A 25,811-nucleotide genomic window follows, 5' to 3' on the forward strand; every position below is an offset into this window, starting at 1 on the left:
GTCTCTCCTCCGAAACGGGCGCTTCGCGTTCCCTCTTCCGCCCCCCTCGAGCTTCTCGATCCCGACACGTCGCGACCGTCTCGGGGGTCTCTCTCCTTGCGGCGCTAAACCAAGCGTCGGCCTCGGGTGAAGAAGACCGAAGAGGGGGATGAAAACTCGGGGCTGACCCTTTGCGCCTGAGCTGCGCCCGGGCTTCACGCACGGCTCGGCTCCGAGCAGCTCTCCAGCAACGAAACGTGATCTCCCTTCCGACCCACTCCCTTCACGCTATTTATCTATTTGCACAGCCACGATACGCTGCGGGCTTCCCGAACGCTAGCCGCTGTCCTTTCACGGGCAGAGAGCCGAGGGGATGGGAGCGCGCGGCTTACTACGTACGGCGAATATGGGCATCCGTGTCCTGCGCGGAACACGCATGGTACGCCGGTACTGCTATTTTGATGCAGGCACAGGAATCAGCTAAATATAGCAGACTTCGGTGACAGACTGAAATGACATGAAGAAAGGTGCAGTTTGCCCAAAGACAAAGGAAAGCAATGAGAAGATTTTGGACGGTGATAGGAAGCTTGGCTCTAGCATCATTATGCCTGACTTGCTGCCAAGACACCCAGTAAAAGCTTCAGAAACACAGGGACTTCACCCCCATTAGATGTGGGCAGGCATAACGGTGGCAGAACAAGAAGAAGATGCAACCATCCTAAAGGATCCCAAAACCAAAGCGACTGAAGGCAGAGGAAAAGGAGGTTCCAGTTAATAGCATTCACCTGAAGACCATCAGAAGGAAGCAGCAACACATGGGGAACCTGCAACCGATGCCCAAAGTGCACCAGATTTTTAAGAGAGAAAACTTAATGGATCTCCTGAGAAGCAGCAAAGAGGTCTGCAAGAACCGAACAGAGATGCTGCAACTTGCTCCCCTTTCTCATGCTATTTTCGGGCAGTTGGCAGCCCCACACGCTCACACGTGACACCCAATCTCTTGTAACACCCACCCGTGCAAGGCAGTGAAAGTGTCTTAATCCAAATTTTGCAGCTGAGTAACCTGAGCGGCAATAAGTGACACAATTAATTGCCAGTTGATCAATGTATCCTTGCTTGGTAGAAGACTTAAGCACTTGTTCAACATTTACACCCACTTTATGAAAATTTAAGGATGTACTTAAGTGCTCTGTTGCACTGTAGTAGAAAGATCACTTCGCTCGATCTCTTTTACATTTTTTCCCTCACATTACACAGAACTGGACCAGCAATGTTTTTACAGGAATAGGATTGCGAGTGGCAAGGGAGGAGCTCCCTTCCTGGTGAGGACGATGGGTTTTTGCCAGGATTCACGTTTGGTAGTAACACCATATTATCAGCGCCCCGAAGAGCCAAACTCATCGAGGGGGACTTCAGTGTCTGTAACTGAAGTGCCGAGGAACTCCCCAAAACGTACCCACGCTGTGCCTGCAAGTGTTGTTTACTGCTCTGAACAGGGCTGCATTTGAAACCTAGGCAGTAGACTTTTAAATCCTAATGTACATAATGTCTGCATGCAAACCAAAAGCAGGAGTTCCTCCGCTTTATTGGGTACTGAAACATTAAAAACAGGTGTTTAAAAACTGTATTACAAATCTGTCTGCAACCTGTATTATTTTTACCATGTGCAAGTAAATTGATCACTAGCGTGTTTCAACTGTTTCAGTGAAAATATGCAACTCCTGCTAAATTATTTCTTAAACATGTGGAGGGAGGAGAAAGTTTATTTGATTTCCCTGCACTGACAGCATGCAATGTATTTTACTTATGTGTATGTATATAGCAGATGCTGAAATGGATCATCTCCCTTTCATGGCATGCATCAAAGAAGATCTCAAGCTATTCTTCACAAGGAAAGAAATGATAAACCCCTGCTCATAATGAAAGCTGCAACGTACTTCGAGAGAGCAACTGAGTAATTTGACACCATATTTTCCACTGATTCAGCCTGTTAGTTGGAACGATGACTGATTAAAATGGAAAATCTATATTATAACCACATATACTGACATTCCAGATTACAAGGTATGTTACGGATGTGATTTTTTTACTCTTCTTACACATAAAATTAGAAAGTATAAAACCAGAAATTATTCCAATGGAGTTACACTGGTGTGAAAGTGATCTGAAATACTGGCCCCCAGTGTATCTTCATACAGAATGCACACAATATAATTTTCATGATATGTATGTTTTATGTAATTTGGAGTACCAAGAGAAAAAAAAAATCATTTGCCCTGAGATATTACTTTTAGGAATAGAGGACAGATGTCTAGTTGCCAAAGCAGACTTGTAAAAAATTAATCACCTGCCTCATGCAGGTTAGCAGTATTTGGCAGGTAGGTTAGCTCAGCTCATAATGAAGCATCTGGCTTTTGGTAAAGCTGCATTTTAATTTCAACCGTGTTTCATTTCAGCTTTTGGGCACATGTCAATGTGCAATAATCTGACAAGTCTGGAGCAGATTTGCTGATTGGTAGCTTTGGTGTAGGTCTTCTCAACTGCAACCAAAACTAAGTCAAGTAACAACTGTGGTTCACGCCCAGACCACAGCCTCACAGTATCATCTGAACCTCCCTGTAAAGCCATTTTAAACCCAGTCCTCAGCATCTTGCCTCTTATTTTCTCAAAAACAGCTAAACTAAGGGTCAGCAAACTCCTAAGCACACACTTGAATTAAACAGGCTAAGCTGATTGACTTCAGGAGCTGCTTTGAATGTGGTTTGGTGTTGGGTTTTTTTTTGCAGCTGAAGTCTGGTAATTTGAGGCAAGCAAAAGGTCTACCCATGTTGTATTTTTCTTTAGAAAAGCAGGTACCCATTTGTAGCAATACTGGTAGCCTCTTTTGGCTAACCAAAAGCATCTGCAGCTCCTTCTTGGATGCTGGGAGGGCAGAAGAAGAGCTGCTGAAGCTCAGAGAGGTCTGCAAAACTGCAGCCTTCTGATTCTGTGCCTCTCATCACTTCTAGGTGTTCCCCACAAATTTACTGGGAAAAAAACCCCACTGCCACCGCCACCAATTGTCCTTGTGAGAGAGCAACCACTGTGCAGATGCAGGGGCCATTTTTTAACATGAATAGCTCAGGCATTCGAATAATGTTCCCAAAAGACAAAGATCTATTAGAGCATGAATTAAGCAATTGCCAATTTTTGTTTTTACATTATGACCATTTTTTAAGCTTTCAAATGCGCCAAAACCCTCAGGAATCTCACTGGCTGTTGTTTTTCTCTTCTTGTATCACTTAAGCTGAACCATTTCTTTCTAATACTTTTTAAAAAAAGAAATACAAGAGCAAACAGATCACACTACGGGCTCCTGAGCTCTAGCAGATCTTTACAGAGAGTAAAAAGGAAGGAACTGGGAACATTTAGCTTTGTAAGCACATTTGCAGCAGCCTCACTAGCAGCACCACAAACACCTTTGCGGGGCTGCTGCAGCTCGTGCAGGTATTTTCCTAACACACCGCTGCAAAGAAATCACCTATTTCAACTCCTGATTATATTAATTTTTTTGTTTCCATCTTCACTGAACACCACCCACTAACAGATACTCCCCAGGCCCACAGACACACTTGCACTTTATGTAGAAAAAACAAAGCAAGGGGGATTTTTTCTTATCTTGCTTGAGACCTGGCCGCTTGTGGTAAAGGGGAATGGCAACTTTTAGAAAGAAAATCTGGAGACAGCAAGAGACGTGTTGTCTGCGACTTTTAGCAGGAGTGATGCAGTATTAAGCAGGGGGCAAAAGGGGTGGAAAAGACAAAAAAAGCATAGCACTCAAACAGTCAAGGATGAGTCCTGATTCCTCCCTGGAGAGCCGTGATACATGTTTTTGAGGTACGCTTCCAAAATAATGATGAATTGCCCTTTCAGGCGATGTGCAGAAAAAACTCTGTCCACACTGCAAACAATTCACCGACTGAAAGGATGCAGCGCGAGACCTGAGGACAAAGTAAATGAAGAGTAAAAGAAAGCCTACTACATTTATGTTGTGTCTTTCTTGGTCTTGCAGAGACTTTGGTCCCATTGTTTCTAGACACTCGGGGTGCGTGCGCTGCGGGTCACCAAAACCAGCCCGACAAGGGACGCAGAAAGGATGGCTCCGTGAGCAGCGGTGGAGATAACGATGATTCCTCTGCTTCCTTCCCAGGTCTAACCTAGAAGGTCTTTGCCTTATCAACCACCACCAGCAGACAGCTAGAAGATACCCCATGCAGAGAGAGCAATGCCACCAACTCCCTTGTCACAAAGGACGAGGCAGAAAAGAAACAGGGAGAGGCCAAGGAAGAGGAAAGCCGGGAGCTGATATCGTCATCCCCTTTCCCGAGGGAATGGAGACAGCAACGGCGGAGGAGCAGGAACACTTTCCATCCCCTCCTCCCTCAAGGCCACCACTAACTTCTGCTTTGCCGGCAGCCAGCGAGTCCAAACTGAAGACAAACCTAGGATGTTGGGCTAAATCCTTCGGGCTGGAAAGCCAGATTAAATATCTCGGCATCCTAACAGCCGGGATATGTACAGTGGCGTCCGTCAGGCTGAGCGTGGGCGAGGTATCATTTTTAAAGGAGAGCAGAGCGCATCCCCCGAGCGCTGGCTGGTGGAAATTTCGTTTTTCTTTTGGAAAGTGCTGTTGCACCGAACAGCAGAGGCCTGTCCCCAGGACTGCTCGTAAATCACAGCTGAAGTTACATTCTCAGGGTCATGAAATCTTCACCGGCTGACAGCAGCACACTTTCCAGAACAGCTCCCTTCTGGACTTGGCCCTTCTCAGGGAGGCCGTAAGCTACTTATACAGCTGTGGTTGTGGACCTACCCTGTGGGACCAACTTCATCTGAAATACCAAAAAAAGAGAAACTCCCCCATTCCCAAAATATGATCTTCTAACGATGAAAAACCGCGATAAAAAGCTTTCAATGGGCTTTCTTCCATTTGTTGGATTTATAGAAGCAATAGCAGCCTTAAAACACCTGCCAAATCATTCTACTTCTCAGTTTTGATTATCTGTCTGCTAGTTTGAGGTTAGCTTTAACTATACAGATGCAAGAAGTGAGAAAGCCATTCAGCTTAGATTTATTCTTAAGAAGTACCGGCTGTCTAAAACAAGGCTATAAAGTGTAGGCTCCCTGTCTGGTTTGTTGTATGGTTGCGTGGCTTTGTGCTATTAATTGCAACCTGGCTAACAGGTGCTTGCCAATGTCTTTATATCCTCACCATAAGAAAGGATTATATTTCCATCTGGATAAAAGGGTGACGCTGTCTTCTAAAAAGAATTTAAGAGCAGCAGAGAGGAAGTCCACCGTCGCATGACAAGTTGAATCACTGCTTGCTAACGAGAATATGCCCTCTTCTCTGCCCTGACAGACCCAGAGAGGGAAGGGGAAAGCAGCTAACACCATTTTTTCCACATCCACTCCCCTTGGTCAGGTGTCAGATGGCCATGAGCTGGACCCACCAGGGACTGTTTTCCTTCCAGTTCCCTTGACTCACCCAGCAATGGTGGCAGCCATGTTGTTTAAAACAAACTCGCAGCACTAGGGGACCCCTACCAAGAAAAGCACTTACGCACGCGCTGCAGGTGTGTGAGAAGTCCCATACTATGTACTTAAAAATTAACCGTGGGCTCACGCTTGCCGTGCAGCATCAGAGCGTTGCTGCGAAGGACCTGCCCCGCTCTGTCTGGAAGAGCCTTCCTCTCAGCTTCCTTATCCCTTCGTCTCCCTCCTGTCATCAATGGTGAACACCTCTTTCCAGTCTTTTCCTTTAGCTCTTCATGCCTCTTTTCTTCCCATCTCGCCTTCTGTGTAACTGCACAACCCTATTACCTCACGCCGTTAACTATTTGTGAAGCCGGGTGCGTGAGAAGGGCTGTCCGAGACTCTGATGTTAAAATACCAAGCCCCAACCTGAATGCATTTGCAGCTCCCTGGACCGCCTGCTGCCCCCTGAAGTTACAGCGGTTTGATCGACAAGGCTTTCTCTTCCCCGAGGGGTTTGCAAAAGGTATTCATAGCTCTTGGGTCGGGAAGATGAAAGGACTCTGACAGATACCTGTGGTGGCCAGCACCTGGACCCGGACTACTTGAGCTCGTTATCCAAAAGCAACAAAACCAACTGATCCATGCGAAGCAAACGCTAACACGTTCCGTGTGTTACCAGGGTGCACAAATAGCTCAGAGGTGTCTTGGTGCCTAATTATGGTGATGTACAAAAATACCGAGGCAGCAATTGCTTTAGAGAAGAGTTTGACGCTTGTTAGTCATAAGGGGATTTAAACATCCCAACGTATGCCTCCAGGCCTTTGAAAATCGGACCCAAAGTGCCTACTTGAGATCTTGTCGAGAAGCGACACAGCCAACTCCTGTGAGCAAGTCTCCTGGCACAGACAACATTGCGACTATGTAAATCAGCAGACAAATCATTGTGTTTTGCCTGTAAAATGAGGGAGTTCAGACTATTCATCTGTTCACAGGCTCAGGTGAAATTCTGTATTGGAGCGCCCAAGCCATACACAACCTCCATCATCTCACTGCAAAGCGATACAGTGAAAAGCAAGGCAGCATTCACTGTATCGTCAATATTAACTTAATCTTCCAAGAGGAAAACAAATTCTGGCTAGTACCGGTTACCTAGATAAAAAAGGAAAACCCCTCCAACTCCTTTTCTTCCCTTTTCCTAACCGATTTATCTACCTCACGTCAAGAGTGATGTTGAAGAAAATTCCTGGCATATTTTGTGTCAAAAAACTGAATAATAGTCATGACTTTTGAAAGTGCTTACTAGGCTATTCTGTGCATGTGAATATTTTCTTTCACCATTTGGTCCAGTCTTCTATGGGAGTACATCACACACTTTAATTAAACATTCTTGAGTATTTGGATTTTATCTCACAGATACACCGCACCCTGCTTGTAAAAATTCCATCGCAGGCAGCCAAAGTGCTTGACTTATTCCAAAGATGAGTTATTAATTAGAATATCTATAGACCATATATATATATAAAATCTGGTGCCATCCCTCCCCAGGGCGCCCAAACTTTTATCTGCCAGATTACTTACCTGCAGCTGAAACAGAGCCATCGCTGGCTGGAATGTAACCCCCATCTTGTGCAACTCCTCACCACCACTCTCAAAATGAAGAAAGGGAGATAGGTCCAAATGGAGGACGTTTTTAAGATGTTCTGGATGTAAAACCCTTGAATTAATTTCACCTCACTTAAAATATGGCTGTAGCTAGCTAACTCTGTGGGTTTCCTAAAGTCCCCATTCACTTCATCTTGCTTCATTCAGAGAAATCCTCACCCGAGTCGTGAACTCCTGCAAAAGCGGAGGTGCCAGCAGGATGCTCACGGGCGTGATTTCGCTCCCCAAAGTGGTCCCAGGTTTCACCCTCACCTGGCACGGCGTGCAGCTCCCTAACACGCGATGCCAGCTGCGGCACCGGCCCCGTTCTGACTCAGAGGGGGGAGCACCCCGCTCTGAAATCACCAAAGGCGATGACAACTTGCAAAATACTTCCCTGAGCCAAGGGGGAAAAGCCGGTGCCAGCCGTGAGCTCACCGGCACCACTCCCCGGCACCCCTCGCTTGCCAATCTTCTGCAGCATTTTTAGCTTGCCTAGGTGCGCCGGCTCATCCCACTCTCAAAACGTTTAGCAATCGAGAACAGCGATAGCTCGGGGCTGCCACGGCAGCCAAACACCCGAACAGGCAAAGGCGAAATGTGAGAGAGAGGAATATTGCATTACCGGGCTCATTAGCCTGGTGCAACTTGAAGCACTCAAAACGGTATTGTTCCTAAGTGCAGAAGGGAGGGTGCAGCCATCCCACAGAAGGAAATCCATAGGAAATCCTGCTGGCATGAAATACGCCTGGGAGACAGCCCGCAGGAGCCTCCAGTGAGCAAGCCCCATGCAGATGATGGAGAGATGATAAGGAGCGAGTGGCACCTTCCAGCACCGGGTCGGGGCAAGACCCTGCCGCCGCGGGCAGCCGCCAGCACCCACCAGGGTCGCCCCTTCCATGCGTCAACATAAACCCCGCCGGCAGCCTGCCATGCTCAGCACTGCCTGCCTTTTCCCAGGCTCAGGTTTGGGAGAGGAGAGGAATCTCATACGCCGGCAGGCGCTCAGCACGCTGGCCGGTCCCCGCGCAAAGCTCTTCAGCTTTACATGTGGTCCTCTCCAGCTCCGGAGAAAAGTCACCAGCCTGGAGGAGCCGCTAGAGCTGAGGAAAAATTTGGTTTCCAACCCTGGACTTCATATCACACCCACGAGAGACTCCTGTCCTCCTACACCACCGCCCTCCTCATCCAGCACGCTCGTCTCAGAAACCTTTGATTCTCAGACCTTCCACCTCCTACAAGAAGAGACGGAGCATCAGCGAGGAAGCTAATGTTGCCTGGAAAAAAAAGATAAACATGCTCCGGCTGCGGAGAAAGCAACCTCCCGGCAATTTTGCTGAGGAACCGTGCCATGAGCAGCGGATGCTTTTTGGATTTACTTCTCCTCTGCCTTAGTGTGCCCTGCAGATATGTGGAGGTATTAGCATGAGCAAATCTCCTGGATTGGGAAGCAGGATGCCCACAAAAGGGTAGTGCAAGAGGTCAGAGCAGTTTTACGAGGGGCTTCCCTGAGTCAACACAACTGAAAACTCTGGGAAATATTAGAGGGAAAAGCTTGATTCAAAATCTCTCACCTGAAGACACTCAGATACTGTTTGAGCTTACATCTGGGTGTGAACTTTGAAGCTGGGCTCCTTTCTGTATAACACAGTGGACTGAATCAAACCTAACTCAAAACACCTGCAGTATCTGGAAATACGCTGATTCAGAGATGCGTTTTACAGCTTTTGTCAGTCACTGATTTATCAGAAGTTACTTTGTAGATTTCCTCCTCCTCCTCCTCCTTTCATTTATTTATAAGTACTTTTGTTTTTAAAATACTTCTTTATTTGTAAGTACTTACTATTTCTCTTATAAAATGTATTTATAAGTACTTTCTTTCTTTTTGGAAGTACTTTTCATCCATCCATCCAACCCTGGTCTAAGTCAGAAGCCTTTAAGTCTTTCCTCCAACAGGTAACTCTGGCCGGGATGGCAATGTCAGCATGGAGAAGCTTTATCTGGCCCTCTTTATGTTTCTGTTCTTTTTGGAGAAAAGGATGTTCGGGTTGTAATAAAAGGACTGAAAAATACATTAATCCTTATTAAACCGGTAGAGCCAATTGACAGGGTTAGGACTGGCTGCTTCCTCCCCTCTCCCTTCGTGCCCTTCCGCAGTTTCCTCTCCTCTCCTCTTTTCTGACACTTGTTTGTGTTTGGAAGCGGCACGCTCACTCCCAACAGACCGGGACAGGGGATGAGAGGGGAAATGTCTGGACGCATTTAGTCCAATTAAATGTTGGCATCACATTCAGTCTTTCCAAAAAGCACGTAGGAAACTTTAAACGCCAGGCTGGCCGCTGCGAATCGATGCCTCCCCATTTACATTTCCTTGCATCGGGCCACAAACAGAGTAGGTATTAATTGTCATCAAGCGTGTCTGCCACAAAGCCCTCTTTAGTATCACTCACAAACGTTCTGCTAAAACCTTTCGTCTTTCAGCAGATGACTTCCATAATCCCATGTCACTGATGAGTTTTGGCAGAGCTAAAGAGTGAACTGTGTTCGCTGCTGACAACTCCCCTCACTTTCCTTTTTCAGCTGCCGCAGCAGCACACTAATTCCGCAGCGGCATTCCCTGCCCAGCGTCGTCTCGGGCTCGCGTCGTTCCTTCGAACGACGTGTTTGCTAACAGGGCTTTACGGCAAATAAACAAACGCGCGCGAGCCCTGCACGTGTGGTCCGTACATCATCTTGAGCCGCCCCGTCTTCCGACAAGCCGCTGCTCCTACACGAATTGCTGTGGCACAAACCCAAACTGCGCGAGCGCGGCAGCGGTGCCTGCCTCCCTCCCGCAGCCAGTGCCCTGACACCCGTGGGTCCCACGGCACCCCGGTGGTGATAAAACCTGGGATCTGCCGCACAGGGGGTCACAACCCCGACAGAAGGGGCTGGAAGTTTAACTTCTGGGTGAGAAAGAAGCAGCTGAGGAGGGACAGGCACAGCTGGCTCTCTCCCGCTACTTTTTTTTTGTTTTGTTTTAAACTGCTAAATCTGGTTCTTCCCACTCCTGAGAAAAGTCCTTTAAAAATGAATGAGGCTAGTCATATAAATGAATTAAGGGTCAGTTTACAGTGTTATTGAATTAAATGCTTTATGTACAGTAACTGAAGAGTTTGGTAGAATTCATGAAACTAGATTCAGACCTCAGACGCTTTCCAGAGCGGCTGGAAGGGTTTAAGGAACTAAACAGAAGAAACTCAAAAAGCCTCTCTTTGCTCAGCATTCACTGCAGCATCCAAACCAGCAACATACTTCCACATTACTGCTACAGCTCTGCCCTCCAACATGTGTTCACAGCTCTGATTAGATCCAACCGCAAGTTAAGGACTAAATGTACTGAGGCACGTCCCCAGCTGATTTCAGTATAAACTGCATGTCTGGAATCTGACTGCACAGATAGGTCCACGGTCACCGCCTGCCAGCTGAACACTTGCTAAGTCGGACACGGACAGAGCAGCAACCGCTTGTGCCATATTCACGTTGCTAAGAGCAAGTGGATGCTCTTGCCTTGTTTTTAACAAAGGCTCGGTCTGTCCGGTTTAAAATACGCTCGAAGGCGCGCTGACCCACAGTAATCCTTGAGGACAGGGAGAATCTCCCGTCACTTTTCGGTTTTGGAGGGGAAAGGGTGCTCACCACAGAGCGCCCAGATAAACAACCCGTGCTGCTCGTTACACGTTTTGGTACCTGCACAATAGGGTGGCCCCCCGCAGATGCCTTCACAGCCCCTCGACTGCCTTCCGTCTCGTAATGAGCTCGGTGGTGGGATTTCGGCTGCACTTCAATACGCAGTTCATAAGGTCCTGAGTGAGATGGCAGCTGCCAATCAAGGGCTGGCAGGGATGGGCTATAATGGAAAGGAAAACGTATTAAAAATTAACGTCAAGTACACTATCACAAACCACAAGCATCCAGCACTGTTACTTTAGAGACCGTGTTTCGCAGTTCATCCTTCACCATCTTACATTTAAAATTTCATCAATATGGATAACGCTGTGACATAAGTAATTCAAAAGGTAATGGTTATTTTATGAAGATTTATGGGTCGAGCATATCTGATGGCCCAGATGCTATCCGATTTGTAAACAAAATGGAAAAATGTTAAGACACAGCTTACAAATATCTTAATATATTGATTCTTGAACCAAAAGGGGAAAGGTAGGCAGAAATACGCAGAGGAATTGAAGGAAAAGGATTTCTGCTGTGAAAGTGAATGCCAAACCAGCTCCGGAGGAGGTCTGCATTTAATGAATCTAATGGATTTCAACAAATCTACTCAGTTTACAGGGAGTGGGAAGAAGAAAAAAAGCCCTTTCCCGGCTTACTTCCCAACACAAAACACGTCAGAGAGCCTCAAAGCGAAGCCGATCCCTTTCTGGTTCATGCATTGCAAGGGAGCAAGCTCTGAAGTCAGAACTCGCTTACAAATCCTACTAACGATGACGCGCAAGCCCGAAGAAAATCCAGCTCATTCTTCTGGCCCTGTATTGACTCTGCAATTAACTAAAATATTAAGGACTCATTACCATCACGCAAGCAAACAGGCCCGACAGCATGCGATGGTGGGGAAACGTCATTCTTAGAAACCCACTTCCAGTGTAAAACCACACTGAAAATAGTCAAGAGAGCTTGGCTGTAAGAAATGCCAAGTTGACGCTTTGGGTTGAAAAGAATGAAAAAGAAACAAACAAGCACTGTAGAAACAGTAGGCCTGAGACAAACGTATTGATCTTAAAATCGAAGCAAAAAGCTTCACGATGAAAACACTAATTTTGTGTGTAGCGTATATTCCTTCCTTGGGTGAATTCTCCTTGCCGGGTGTCCTTCAAAAGCCTTTACAAGTAGTTAAACGGCGCAACCGCAACACGCTACCCTGCCCTCGTACATCAAACTTTATTATCTCTCCCATCACCCTCGACAAGACGACCAGCAAGAAGAAAATCACGGTCCTCGACCCTTTGTTGTCACCACGGACCGGGGCTACCTGCCACGGTGAGAGGGCTCGTCCCGCCGCGGCATGCAGGCGAGGAAGCTGAAGGGCTAGTGAGCTCTCGTCCCGGCCGGCAAGGAGGTGGCCGCTTGGGATTTACCGGTTGCCCACCTCGCTGCTAGAGGGGGAAAGGATGCAGAAGAGCTTCCACACGGGATATTACAAGCACGCATCCAGCCGGAGACTGAATACTCCGTTTTTCCGTCCCAGCGATCCACACACTAACCCAGCGCGCTTGTGGCTCCTCAGGCATTGCAGCTCTCACATCCCCCAAAGCATCCCTGCTGTCTCCCACTGCAGGACAGAGACCTTAACCACTTGCACCGGCTTTTTTTGGTTTGTTTTGCCTTTTTTTTTTTTAAAGAGCTTATCCAGCCCTTCATCACCAGCATATTTAACTCATATCTGCTAGTGCACGTGTGCATATACACCGACGGGACTTCAGATGGTGCTAAGTTTCCCCTGCGTTATCCTTCTTCACTGCTTATGAATTTGAGCCGCGTGATTCGAATGCCTATAGACACGCATTACAGGGGTCAGCTGGAGCCACCAAGTCCCAGCCCTGGGTGAGGACCAGGACCACCCTGACCCCCCTGGGCACTCCCTGCTACCCCAGCACAGCTTGCTGGCGAGTCGCAGGCTCCAAACTTCCAGTTGCTCCGCTCTCCAGCCCTCGGGACGTGGAGCATCCTCAAAACTAACAGAAGGGGAAGAGAAGAAAGTAGCCACACAGCTCCCAGCTGAGCCCAAATGGGAGCTCACCCAAAATAAAGATGTTGCCTCTGTGAGCGAGGGCTCCCAGCTCCCATGAACATCTGGATCCAGCAGAAGCCAGCGGGGCACTCTCCGCAGAGGCAAGACAGGGACAAATCCTGAATTTGGCTACCTCCCCCCCAAGCACGGGAGCCCCAGCCTTGGCTAGAGGCAGGACGCTACATCTTCTGAGCTCCTGCGCAAGCCTTTCCCCCAAAATGGCCAGGGCCCACCTTGGGGGCGAGAAGAAGCTCTTCTGCTACTAGACACTCGTACAAAGAGCGAAGAGATGGCAAAAAATTACAGGCCATTGTATATAGCCACTGTTCTTTGCCTAGCACGTTAGGTACACATCCTTCAGTGTGAAAAAGTCTCAAAAAAAAAAAAAATTTCTGGATGAACCATATTTGACTAATGATAGATGACAAAGAGCAGAGCAAAACAGCTGTCTCTCTCCTGGTGATGATCAGCACACATTTTTAAACAGATGTTTCTGGTTTTAAGTAAATTTTTACTTGATCCATCTTTTTTTTTTCTGAGGACACAACATCTACCAGATTAGAAATTTTTAACACTTAATTAAAAAGGACAACTCTGACCAGCAGCACGTAGCCCTCAAGTGAAGAGGGATTTTTTTTTTTTAAGATACGTGGAAGTAAGTAATAGTTCCATAGCTAATTACATCTCTCTAAAAAACAGAGAAAAAAACCACCAAACCCCCTTTCAAATCAGCACCTGAAAATGTCAGTATAATTAAGTTGTAAAATTCATGTTCTCAAATAAAGCCTGAAAATAAAAATACAGTTTGCTGTTAGCCCACAATCTATCATCAAAATTCCAAAATACCACCTGCCCGATTATAAATTGACAATTAATGGCAGTTTTCCTGATAAAGGAAGCAGAGTGATGCATTTAACAGTGTCACAGGCTGGGGCTGTCAGAGCTATTTCCTATGTTAGGTTATCTTCATCATGCACTTAATTTCCTCCGGCTAAACGTGGTTAAAGGAAAAAGTCACCAGGCAAATGGTCTAGTGGTAAAATCAAATCTGGTTGCTGCAAATAAACCTTATCAATTTGGAAAGGCCCAAACTACCTCATCTAGCCAGCACCACGCGGAGGGGAGAACAGCCCCTCCACGGGGGTCAAGAAGAGAAATAAAAGATCTTCACGCAGTCTTCCTTCTACATCAGTGTATTTCCCTCAAGATTGAATTTTCCACCCACTGAAAACCTGTCCCATTCCTTTCTACGCCATAATAAATCTAACTGTAGTCGCCCTAATTGCTGTAATGAGGGATGGTTGTCTCAAGGCGGGTTCACAAAACCTGGTGTTAGGCTGCAGAAAACTCGCTCAGTGTAACTCCGTCCTACATAAATCAGATTACAAAACAGATGAATAGTGATTTATTTTGCATACACCAGATACACAATATGATTAAATCAAAAACAGATTATCCAGCCTGGCTGACTTCTGCCTTTAGCAGAAAGATTTATCAAGTTACCAAAAAAAAAAAAAAAAAAAAAAAAGATACTAAGCAGCACACTGGAATATAGACAGGGGGGAAACAAAGCCAAAAACTTCGACTCAACTTCGCAAAGGTGTTTAAGCCCCATCTTGACAACTGCTACGCATTTGGGAATTAAACTACCATTACACTTTCTGAGCTACTAGATGCCCAAGGCCCCTCGAAAAAGAGATTTGCAAACGTTTTTGTCCTTAACTAGGCTGCTGTGCAAAAGGTGTCAGAATAACTGTCGGTCTCGCACGGGGACTAACCCTGCGCGTTGGCCAAATACCACAGGACGGAGTCATCCGCCCCAGAGAGCTGCCCAAGCAAGTCACTTAGAAGGAGCGTGGCTGAGACGGGGTGCCCTGCACTACACTGATTTTTTTCTAACAGTGAGTGCTCCTTTAGAAACAAAACCATAAACTAGAGAAACCACAGGGCTGCTGAAACTTTTACCAGGCTGCTAGCTTGCCCCTGCTCCAACCGTGCACCAAATGCAAATATGGTTACAATTTATTATTTATTACCCATGTCGCACATCGAAGCGGATGCCTGTTAAAGATTCTTGTGTATTTTTTGGAGGAGTAAGAAAACAACGGTGATGCCTGTATGTCCACCAACTGGACTGTGGTCAGAAAAATATACCTGCTGTATATTTCACCTGAGTTAACGTAGGTAGATTTTGCTTTCTTTTTTCTTTTTTTTTTTTTTTTAATTTCCTGTCTGACAATTGAGCAATCTGGCTGTGAGCTGTTAAAATAGATGCTGCGTCCCACCCCAGACTTGGCTGTGTTTTGCTGGCACGCGGAGCAAGGAGCTCCTCCGTGGAGTGCACGCGGCGCGCTGGAATTCCTCACGCTGAAGTCTGAAAACGCGAGTCGTCATCATCCTCCCAGATAACACTTAACGCTACTGTCCTCAAACTTCACATTCAGAGATCGATTTGCATGGGAAATGTTGCATTTGGTGGCTTAGAGAAAGAACAAGAAACTATTGCTGTGGGAAGGGAGATAACGAGTGGCTGGCATCGCATCTCTGCTCATTCTGAATTTAGAATCACGCCGTGCTAAAACGAGCTGGTGAGGGAAGGCCGTGAATAAGACGCTCACAGGGGCGTTTGAATGAACTGAAAAACAGTCAGGAGAAAGCGTGGGGAGGATTAAATCAAACATACAACCAACAGAAAAAAATCAGTTTACCGAGACAGGCTTGCAAGCGGTCTTCGGCTTTATGGTACAGCGACCTAACGTAGTCAAAAGCCGCTGCTACGCGGTGGCAAACCGAACTTGTTGAAGCATCTGAACATCCCCATCCAGCGTGAATACAGCAGGAAAGAGAGAAAGGTTAGAGACATTGCGGGCTCTTCCCTGTCCACTCCCCCCGCCCCTCAATTAACACTAACGAGTCCCAGGAGATGGTCACCGCCACAAGTCCCCATTTCCCTGGGTCTTGCCCAGACAGCCCTGCCTTTGCTTTGTCTGAGGAACTTCCTCTGGCTTGCCATAAACGCGCAAGTTTGCCATGAACGCACCGGTCAGCAAATCCGGAGCTGCTGCGCCAGTGACTAGCTCATCTTAAGACAGCTGGTGCCCTTTTCCACCTTCAGAAAACCCCAGTTTCTTGAGAAACTCAACTTCTGCCAAGTAACGTTGGCCTCTACCTCACGATCTGGACCAAAAGATATATTTAAAAAAACAACAAAAAAAACCAAACAAAAAAAGCCCATCAAAAGCATCTGAAAGGTCCACAAATCAAAAGAAGGGAGGAAAAAATACGCAACATTTTAAAATCACGATTTTTAAGGAAATCATATGGTTTGGGGCCTCAATGAACGGTTTTTGCATGCTTGAGTTTAATACTGCCACAGTCACAAAAGTCAAATCCAAGAAATCCACAAAAAATAAACAAGCCCACTGATGCAGATAAAAGCCAAATTTGCTTTTGCAACTGGTAGAGAGGTACCCAGCCGTACATTCTCTGGGTGCAAACTACAGCCTCCGCATGTACAACTACATGACCCTGTGTCTGTGAGGTCAAGAACATACACGGATATTTTTGAGGTTGAAAAAAGAGACTGCAGCTGAAGAAAAATGTGGCTTTCAACGGTTAAAAAAAATAAACTGTGCAAGAAAATACAGTAGGGAGCTTTTATAAGCCACCTGGAAATGGGTGTCTATTCCTGGAAGCTCTTTTTGGTGTGGTAGACCTCATACGCGCCATACGCCTGACCAACAAACCCAACCATTTCTCTTCCCCCTTCCCCCAAAAAACACTATATTTAATGAAAATTCAAGTGTTACAGGCCAACACACTTCTTGGATTAAACTGATGACACTTGAAATAACTACAATGCATTACTTCTTGATGAGTAAGAAACTGTCTCTAGGAAATTTCAGGTTCTGTTTAGTCAAATACAGCAGCTGAAGAGGAAGTCATTAAAAATGTGTAAGATACTCAGAAATCCGGCACTTTCATGAGCGCCTGTACTTTTTGTTGTAACGCAGGATGATTTGGGACATGTCAATGAGTGGGTAAAAAATACAAATGGGATTTTAGTTTTGGAAATGGTCACTAACATTGCCCCAATACCCGAGGGCAGAAGTCCAGTCCTGTATTTCCATTTTGGCTTTGACATTTTTCCCCATGGGAGGTTCTGCACTACAGAGCACTGAGGAGCGATGGAGAAACGTCCCAGAAAGGAACACAACTGCGACAGCAAGGGCTTGAGAAACACAGAGCATCACCTGCTCGTACAGTAACTGCCTGGTAGAGTGCTTCTCTTTAAGCTATTTCCTACGTTAACTATAGAAGAGGGACTACAGAGAGAAACTTCTTGCATTTGAGCGAGACAGCACAATGCATAAATACTGACATAAAAAAAGACCTGAAGCAGAATTTCACAAAGACCATCTCTTGACTCTCCGCGAAACGATTTACCTCCAGTGGGTTTTGAGGCAGGTCGGTACATTCAGGTAACCCATTTTGGTCCGCAAAAGGTAACGACTCCCATCGCTACCTTGGGGTTTGTGCCAAAGCTTCCCCTGAAAAAAACCTCTGCTCGGTCTCTAAATATTTCCTACATCCAAAGGAACGTTCACAGCCCTTGAGGGGGACGCGTCAGCCCGAACCCGCTCCAAAGAGCCCGCAGCCTGGGGAGCGGGCTGAGCCTCCGAGCTCACGGTCCTCATCAGCACAGGGCGCAGAAAGACCGTGCTTCTGCTAAGGCAGGCATTATTATTACTCTTATTATATACTCTCATTATTCCCTTGCTCCAGGACTCAGAAAGCGTAAAGCGGATTGAGCTTTAATGACAACGAATGAAAACCATCAGCAATTTTGGAAAGAACACAGAAAAGCAGCTTCCCTTTTAGGCTGATGCCCACTATAAAACCCCGGGAAAGGAGACAGCACCCGGCCGATGGTCTGCCGGAGCCCGCTCCCTCCTGCCCCCAAAAGCGACGGGAATGCAGGAGAGGGAGGGAAAGGCGTCAGTGATTTTCCAAGGCTTTTGATGAAAACTGTACCGCGTATTCAGGAAGAGACAGAGGAGGTAATCAAATCTGGTTATCTCGAAATCATTATGACCGGGTAGATTTTGGAGCCCGAGTTGTTTGTTGGAACCCACCCCTCCAGCCCTCGCGTTTGAAATAGAACAGATGTGTAACATAACAGGAAAAAAATCCAGCTCTGTTGTGACAAATTCTTAACCAATTTTTTTGGAAAGATTTAAAATAACATAGTTTCTGTTGCGTAGGCTGTGATCCTGTTGACGTCCGTGCTCAGTTGCCCAGCGCTTTCATATACATAAAACGAGAGGTATTTTTGGTGGAAGGAAGCACCGTCAGTGTATCTGATTGGTAAAATAACTTAAAATCACATTTCGACAGTAACTTCCAACTGCCCTAGAGCACGAGTTAATGAGATCACATGGAAACATATTGCGAACCAGGAAACATATTTTACCGAAGACCAAAACAGTGGAAAAAAATGTTAAATACACAACGTAGCGGGGCTCCGTTTTGTACGCTTCACCTTTCTTGTTTGCGTTAGCGCACAGGCATGCCGGGTGCCTCCTGACGGGCTGCAGCAAAGCAGCAAAACGGAAAGATAAAAGCCTGTTTGGTCAAACTGTCCCATTATTGCCCTTGAAGCCTTCGGCAAGAAGCAGCCCCCTGGCGCAGAAGCCAAGGGCCGGGCTCTCTGATGACCGCGGGCTACTTGGCACGTCAGTGGGAGAACGTAAAATGCTTTTTTTAAGAGCGCGGGAAGGCTCTGAAGGCTTTGCCTGGTGTTAAAAAGTCTCTATCCCTGCTCCAAAAGGCAGCGAGTCCCTACCTCTGGATGGCTCGGCCAGACCCAAAGGGGTTGCTGCATTTCCCAGCGCTGAATTGAGGCAGGGTCCTGCAAGGAGCCCGGGCAACACAGAGAGGAGGAGGAGGAGGAGGAGGAGGAGGAGGAGGAAAACGATGTGGAAGGGGACCATGGCACTACGTGCTGTTACACAAAGGGCCACGGACCGCTCGGTCTCAGTTTTGGGAGACAGTGGCAGAGAGGTGCTGGCTGGAGAAAAGCAAGACCAGCAAGGTTGAGAGCCGGGGAACGTATCGCTAATTAAAACGTTTCAGCTACGCACCTGCTTCTTTCTTTTTTGAGAAAGACAGCTTTGCTGTCAAAAGCAAGAAGCCAGGTGCACTTGGGGAGGAAGAGGAGAGGGGGTGGCTGTCACATCCAGGGACTGGGAACAGCCTGCAAACTTTTGGAAAGCCAAACTCTTTTCCTGCACCACGTGCTTCTGTGTATACAGCCTTCAGAAGCAAAACAAAGACCGTAACTGAGACTGAAAGAGAAAGCAATGGATGTAACTCAAATTCTGGCTATTCTGTGGTGCTTCCTACCCGGAGTCCCCTTGTGATAAATAAACATGACCAGTATTTTATCAGCTGACAGATAAGGTTTTCTTCCTGAAACATAAAAATGGTGAGGAAGGGGGGAAAAATCACTGTCCAACACAGACAGGAAAAGAAGATTGATAAGCAGCTTTCAGATGAAGTGAAGTAAAAGCTGAAATGATGCGCAAAAGAACGCTATTCCTATTCTGTTTGCATTCACTGTCTATGAAGCGTAAATGTAAAAGGCCCTGTAACAGCCACAATAATGAGACCATCTCCTTGTCCTGCAATAAAAACATACTGAGACATGATGAACCATTTAAGTAAAGCCACAGGTCTGATGGCACCAAATTGTCCTGCTGCTTGACGAGCATCTGAATACCCCACTTCCAGACGGCCCGGGCTGGGGCTCATCCCGCAGGAACCAGATAACCAGTTACAATCCACCCATGGCCAGCTCCTCCAACAGCCTCTTTAACCCTTCAAGGCTTTGCTCGCGGTCACGCCACGCCAACAACAGAGGCAGTGCATCACGAGATACAGCTAAGTGGAATGAGTGGATGGGCAGATTCGGCAGGAAGCAGAGACAGGAAGGGGAAGGAGGAAAAAACCAAAAAAACCCACGCAGTAAAGATATTATGGGGATTGCTCTCTAAGTTGGGGTCCCTTACCTCATGTAGGATGTCGGAGACAGAGACTTTGGTTTGGCCCACTGGTAGGGATGCTGTGGCACGGACAGGTACTGCTCGCAGAAGTTTCCTTTCCTGATGTGCTGAAAGCTGGAGAAGTCTTCCGGTGACAAATCGGCAGAGGGCGATATGGTCCCGTGATCCTCGCCAGCCGGTTCCGTTTTGAGAGTCATGGACGGGGTGTGGTCGATGGCGGTCTTCCTCGACTTGATGGGAATCCCGTCGTTCATATCTATGGTGCTGTCGGTGGTGAGGGCGTTGATGGCGGCGACGATGGCGGAGCTGGTGTACTGGTTGGTGTTCCCCAGCCACGTCTCATCTGTGACGCTCACCCGCGGCGAGTTTTGCGGAGAAGGCGTGGGGGAGTGGTGTGGGGAGTAGGAGGTCTGCCGGCCGTTGAGGCTGTACTTTCTCTTGTTGCAGGGAGACGGAGGCCTGGAGTTGCGAGCCCCCAGCCAGTTCTCCTCCGTGATGCTCGTCCGGGGAGACGTCGACGGAGAGTGCCTCGGGGAACTGAGCAAGGTGCAGGCCACCATGCTGCGCTGGTAGCCCTCCTCGGTGTCGGTGGTCTTCGGAGAGACGCACGGGGACTGCCATGGAGAGGTCTGGGGGGAAGTGTATGGATACGAGTAGTTGGACTCGTAGGAAGACGCTTCCGAGTTGCAGCTTCTGGAAGACAAGCTACTCGCTGGACTCAGGCAGGATGGGTCTCTGTACGCCTCGATGTTCGGTAAGTTCAAAGTGGCAGTGGAAGGCGAGCGCTTGGCGTTTGGGATGGCCTCCTCAACCTCATCGTGGAAAAACTGGTTGTTGTTATGATGAAGTCCCATGTAAGAAGTGATCTCAATTCTAGGGCTCTCCAGCGCTGGAGCTCCATTAGGTCTGATGTTTGGCGGCAGGTAATACTCGGAGGCCCCGCCGTCGATGTGTCCTCCGTAACCAGAAGGATGGTTTGTCGATGGGACAACTGAAATGACAGGATTTGATGTCTGAAGGCCATGACATGGAGTTGACAATGAGGAATGCGCCACATTTAGAGGCAAGCCAGCATTTACGTTTGAAGATGTGTAATTATAGTGTTCTGGAAAAAACAAACAAACAAACAAGAATGATATGAGGTGCCGCACAGATATACTCACTTCGTAACATACCCAGCCGGAGTGGAGGGACATGGCACAACACACAAAAGCACAGCTCTCCTTAACAACCCAGCCCACAGGCATGCCACACCAGGGGAGAAGCTGCGGACTGGCATCCTTGAAAATGCCGCTAATTGAACAGCACAAGACAAGCTGTCTTGGAAGGGGGATGTACAAGGACTGAGTTTGTCTCGAGGACACTCTTCTTATGTGAACCTTCAGAGCAAAAAACCCAGTCTTCAAACAACGTTGCTTCAGCATTCAGAGACTGGAGTGCTGCTCAAGAGATGTGCTTTTATGTAAGCGAGCCTGATTCCCTCCCTGAAAAGTCAGAACACACAAAAAACACAGGACAAAAAACACAAGTGGAGGCAGACTAAAGGGAAGAACACGATCAACTGCATTCTGTTAAAAAAATTACACACAACTGAAATTTCCATTACAGCAAGTTTCCAACTGGTTCCAGTTAACTAGGATTTTGGAACAAGAGGGATCTATTGACCTGCTCTGGTTTCTGGGACCACTTATCCTCCAGCCCAACTGGCAGAGGCCAGGTGAAGGATAAACATGGATGTCTCACTAGTCTGCGACAGCTGAAATTCCACTGAAATTGCTGGTTATTGTGCACGCCACGTCGAGCGCTGCCAGCAGCGTGCTCTTGGCCGACAGTCTAACCGTTCAACAGCTCCGGGTGTACAAAAGCAAGAGCGGAGCTGCGCAGTTGGCGTGGAAAACCTGGAAGGTGACGGATCGCATCACAGACTTGCACCGACCGGGTCCCTCACCCAGCGCAGGGGAACAACCCGCCCTTTGTGTGCCTCCATCCCTGCTACGCTACGGGGACCAGCATCCCACAGCTGGTCCTGGGGAGACCATCCCTGCCTCGCCTCGCTGTCAGACTGCTGAAGGGACTCCTTCAGCTCTGCTCCCCCATCCTGGGGCTGCATATGTGTCTCTCTTAGCCCCACCGAGACACCAGTGGGGATATGGGCAGCCCTCAGCCGAGGGCAACGTGCCCCTGGTGCTCTGAGCAGCGGTGGGATCGGGGATCATCCACCCCATGCTTTCTGATACAGGGAGGCTCCGCATCACCAGCACACATGGACCAGAGCCCCTAATACCAGTACCTCTTGCCTCACTGGGAAAAGACAGCAAAACCTTTCTATCAGGGACAACGGCTGCTCAACTTTGAGTCCAGGTAACGCCGTTCCGCAGGTTCCTCTGAGCAGGCTGGGAATGCACCCAGCTCCGGCTCCAGCCCAAGCTGCGCTTGCAGCGCATCAGCCTTCCCTAAGGTTTATTACGGCAGCGGCACTTTCCCGCAGGACGGAGGGAAACTCTGCATTCCCCCCGCCCCCGGCCACAGCCGGTCCACACCGGGAGCTTGTCCCCTGCCCTCCCAGGAGGCCAGCACCCTTGGTGGTCACCCTTGCCCACTTTCCCTAGGGAGATACGGAAAAGCTGCGTTAATTACTGCAGCTGTTATTCCCAACGCCGCCCGGGAGTGCTGCAGATGCAAAGGAGCCTCCGAGCCGTAACGCCAGCGCGGCCGGCTCTCCTCTTTCTTTTGTTTATCAGCTCAGCCCTCTCTGGTGTCGTCCTCCGGCGATCCCGCGCTCGCCTTTCTCGCTGGCAATGACTCCAAGGCGAACGGTACTTAGGAAAAATTAATGTGCTGTGGCAGTTTCACAGCAACTCTGCGATGTTCCAACTGATGGATGTCATGTCAGGTAACAGTCAGGAACGATGAGCAGCAACACCTTTTGAACTCGCTCTCTAGTCTGCCTTCAGAGACCGGCCATTTACTGAGGAAGGGTCATTAAATTACACCGGAGCGTGACACAAATAAAACTGGATTATTCAAAACACGCTGCAGCTTCACACTCTCTTGAAACAACAAGGCAGGTAGGAATTACAAAGAAAGAGGTGATACTTTGACAAGGATAATCCGACTGCAGTGGTCCTGGCGAGGCACAGATCTGCCTGGGGGAGCAGAGTCCCCTCCTTCCAAAATTAGTGCCCTCGTGTTGCTGCCCTGCCACACGGCCGGCCTGCTCAGTGTCACCACAACTGCCACTGCTTCCCTCTCATTCTTCCCGGAAAAAAACAAAAAAACCAACGCAGAGTGGTCCAACAGTGGTAAGACCTTCTCCGTTTCAGAAATTAGCTCGGAGAAAGGGTCTCAGCAGTGCCTTCGAGGCCGCTCCAACCCCATCCCTGCCTCCTCCAGCTCCAGAGGAAGGTGATGTCCCCACCGCCGGGACACCAGCTAGGCTCGTCTTCCACGTACGCCCCGCGGACCCTTCCACTGCCTCCTGGCCCGGTGTGTTGGCGGACGGCACTGGTGACACGGCACAGCCGGGCGCCGTCTCCAGCCGGTCCCCACCGCGCAGCCGGACGCACCGGGCTGCACCCACCGGGTGGGCTTTACAGACGGGGTGCAACACCAGCATCCGCTGACTGCGGAGTCCGCGCCCTTAGATCTTTTGTTAAAAATAAACAGCTAAACGAACAAAACGGCAGGGATAATTATTACCTGCGTGAAAAGGACTGTGAACCCAGCGGTTCTCTTAAACTGCAGTTTTCTTAAAATCTGCAGTTCTCTTAAAATGTAATGCATGGCTAGGGTGAAATTCAAACGCTGAAGTCTGCTGGAGAGCTGCAGCCCTGGACAAACAGGCAATATAAAGGTTCAGACCAGTCTTTGGAAGCCAAAGGTTTTTTTAAAAAAACCAAAACGTTAAAAGACAGCCTCACGTGCTCCAAGCAACAAGTTCCCCTAATGCACGTGGCAAGGAATAGCCTCTTTTAGAGCTATTATGCATATTTTTAAAAAGTCAACTTTCAAAGGGCCAAGGAAAACAACATGTCATACAACTTCTCACACAATAGTACTCAAAACTGAAAGAAGCAAGATCCAAAGCCTTCCAAATATATCTAGGTATCTTAAATTTTCAGGCAGCGTGTAGAAAGTGTGCCCACCAAATATAAAAGCCCCAAAGCCACAACTAGGAACAGGACCAAGTCCTTGGTTTGTGAGCTAAAAACCACCAGCTACAATTTCTGAAAAAGCCCATTCTTCTCCACAACTTCCACATTTACAAAATTCATCAAATGCACATACGGAGTCAGCACTCATCACATGCTGATGTTTTCCTCACCAGGGTGAATTAGGCATGTAGAAATAAAACGCCAGCCTTGAGGGACGGACGATGGAGGTGGCTACAAAGGCATGAAACCGCATCCCGCAACGCAGCTCTGTAGGGTATTTTGCCCACGCTGATAGGGACGAAAGGAAGGTAACGCTTTAATGTGGAGTCGATGTCTCAACCGTCATCCATGAAGGCCCCCAGGACCAGTGCACTTACTACCAAGACACGTTCAATAGCGTATTTTAGTATCTTGAGCCAAAGCCCAGTATCAGATAGACCACTGCCGGTCTGCAACAGTTCTGTTCCAACAAATCCAGGCTACATTAAGTGTAACTAGGACAAGAAACTGGACCCCTTGGTTTGTGAGCACATCTCCACATCTTACACTGCGCTTTGTGACAACGTAAAAAAATTCAGATTTTTTTTTTCTCTAGTTAATTTCACAGAGCGAAGGTTTTATTCCTTTCTATCGTTAATGGGCTGATCCTGCAAGGCACTGGGCACCATCAGTTTTTATTTACATTCTTTAAATAGGAATGCTGAACACCTGCAGCTCAGAGGGGCTTCAGAGAAGGCGAGGGCTGTTTTACATTTCTAAAGATGAAGCCGCGTCTAGGTCTGTGCTTAAATTTGTGCTTTCAAAATTGCCTAATGGAGCTGGGTACTTTTCTCACTGGGACTTTGACACTTAATTTGCTTAGGCCCCTCCACCTTCCAGGTGTCTGATGACTAGGACACTCATCTGAAAAGCGTGGTGTGAAACTCTTAAAACCGCATTTTCGCAAAAACTGAGAAGGTCCTAATAACTATTTGGACACCGACAATGTGCCGGAGAGCTGGGCAATTGGGGAGCGTTAGGAAAGGGAGCGCTACGCCATCACCTGCATCCTGGCAGGCTGCGATACGCAGGCAAGGACGTGGGAACCCGCTTCAATTTAAAGCCAAAAGATAAAGCACAGACCCAGAGGCAGCCTTACGCCGAGGCTGCGTTAAATCACTTACTTGTACGAGAGCTTTTTACGGTGACCAGCTACCACCGACGCCGTAGCAGTCAACCTCATACCAGGAAACGACAACTTTCTCTCTGTGTCAACTCCAGACTCGCGCGCCTCATTTCCACCTCCAAGTATTGTTAAAAGTCATAAAAAAAGACGGCCAGACCGAGACACCAGAGTCGGGAACGGCGTGACCCGTGGGAAATTCAGGCCCGTTATTTTTATTTATGGATGACCTTCAACGCTAAACCCTCAGTCTAACTCGCTCCAGCTCACGGAGGGGGAAGGAGAGGGGGCCAGAAGCGGTTTTGGAACCGGCCCATCTCTGCAATGGGCGAGACCCACATCCCCATTTCCAACCCCACCAGGGGTTGGGGGGGGGGTCGGCCCCCCCCCAGCACCGGGCAAGCCTGCGAGGCCAGTCACTGCTGGCAGACGGGGAAGGGGGATCGGTAAAGAGCTCAAACGAGCCCCAAATTTCACAAATGAGGCACCGGCCGCCTCCCGAGCCGTCT

General features: G+C 48.0%; 1 protein-coding gene across 1 annotated transcript in view; it reads right to left on the reverse strand.

Moving 5' to 3' along the window:
• Positions 1–20,945, reverse strand: part of NFATC1 (nuclear factor of activated T-cells, cytoplasmic, calcineurin-dependent 1) — a 103,551-nt gene extending 82,606 nt beyond the window's left edge. Inside the window, exons 1-2 of the mRNA XM_010577049.1 lie at positions 19,993–20,945; positions 10,867–11,026 (exon numbers count right to left, since the gene is read on the reverse strand). Of these exons, the coding sequence (XP_010575351.1) occupies positions 10,867–11,026; positions 19,993–20,840 (1,008 nt within the window). The 5' untranslated portion in view covers positions 20,841–20,945. The remainder of the gene's footprint in view (positions 1–10,866; positions 11,027–19,992) is intronic.
• Positions 20,946–25,811: the final 4,866 nt, after the last annotated feature.

This window comes from Haliaeetus leucocephalus, unplaced genomic scaffold (assembly GCF_000737465.1).
Source record: "Haliaeetus leucocephalus isolate CR32 unplaced genomic scaffold, Haliaeetus_leucocephalus-4.0 Scaffold41, whole genome shotgun sequence".
NCBI lineage: Eukaryota > Metazoa > Chordata > Aves > Accipitriformes > Accipitridae > Haliaeetus > Haliaeetus leucocephalus.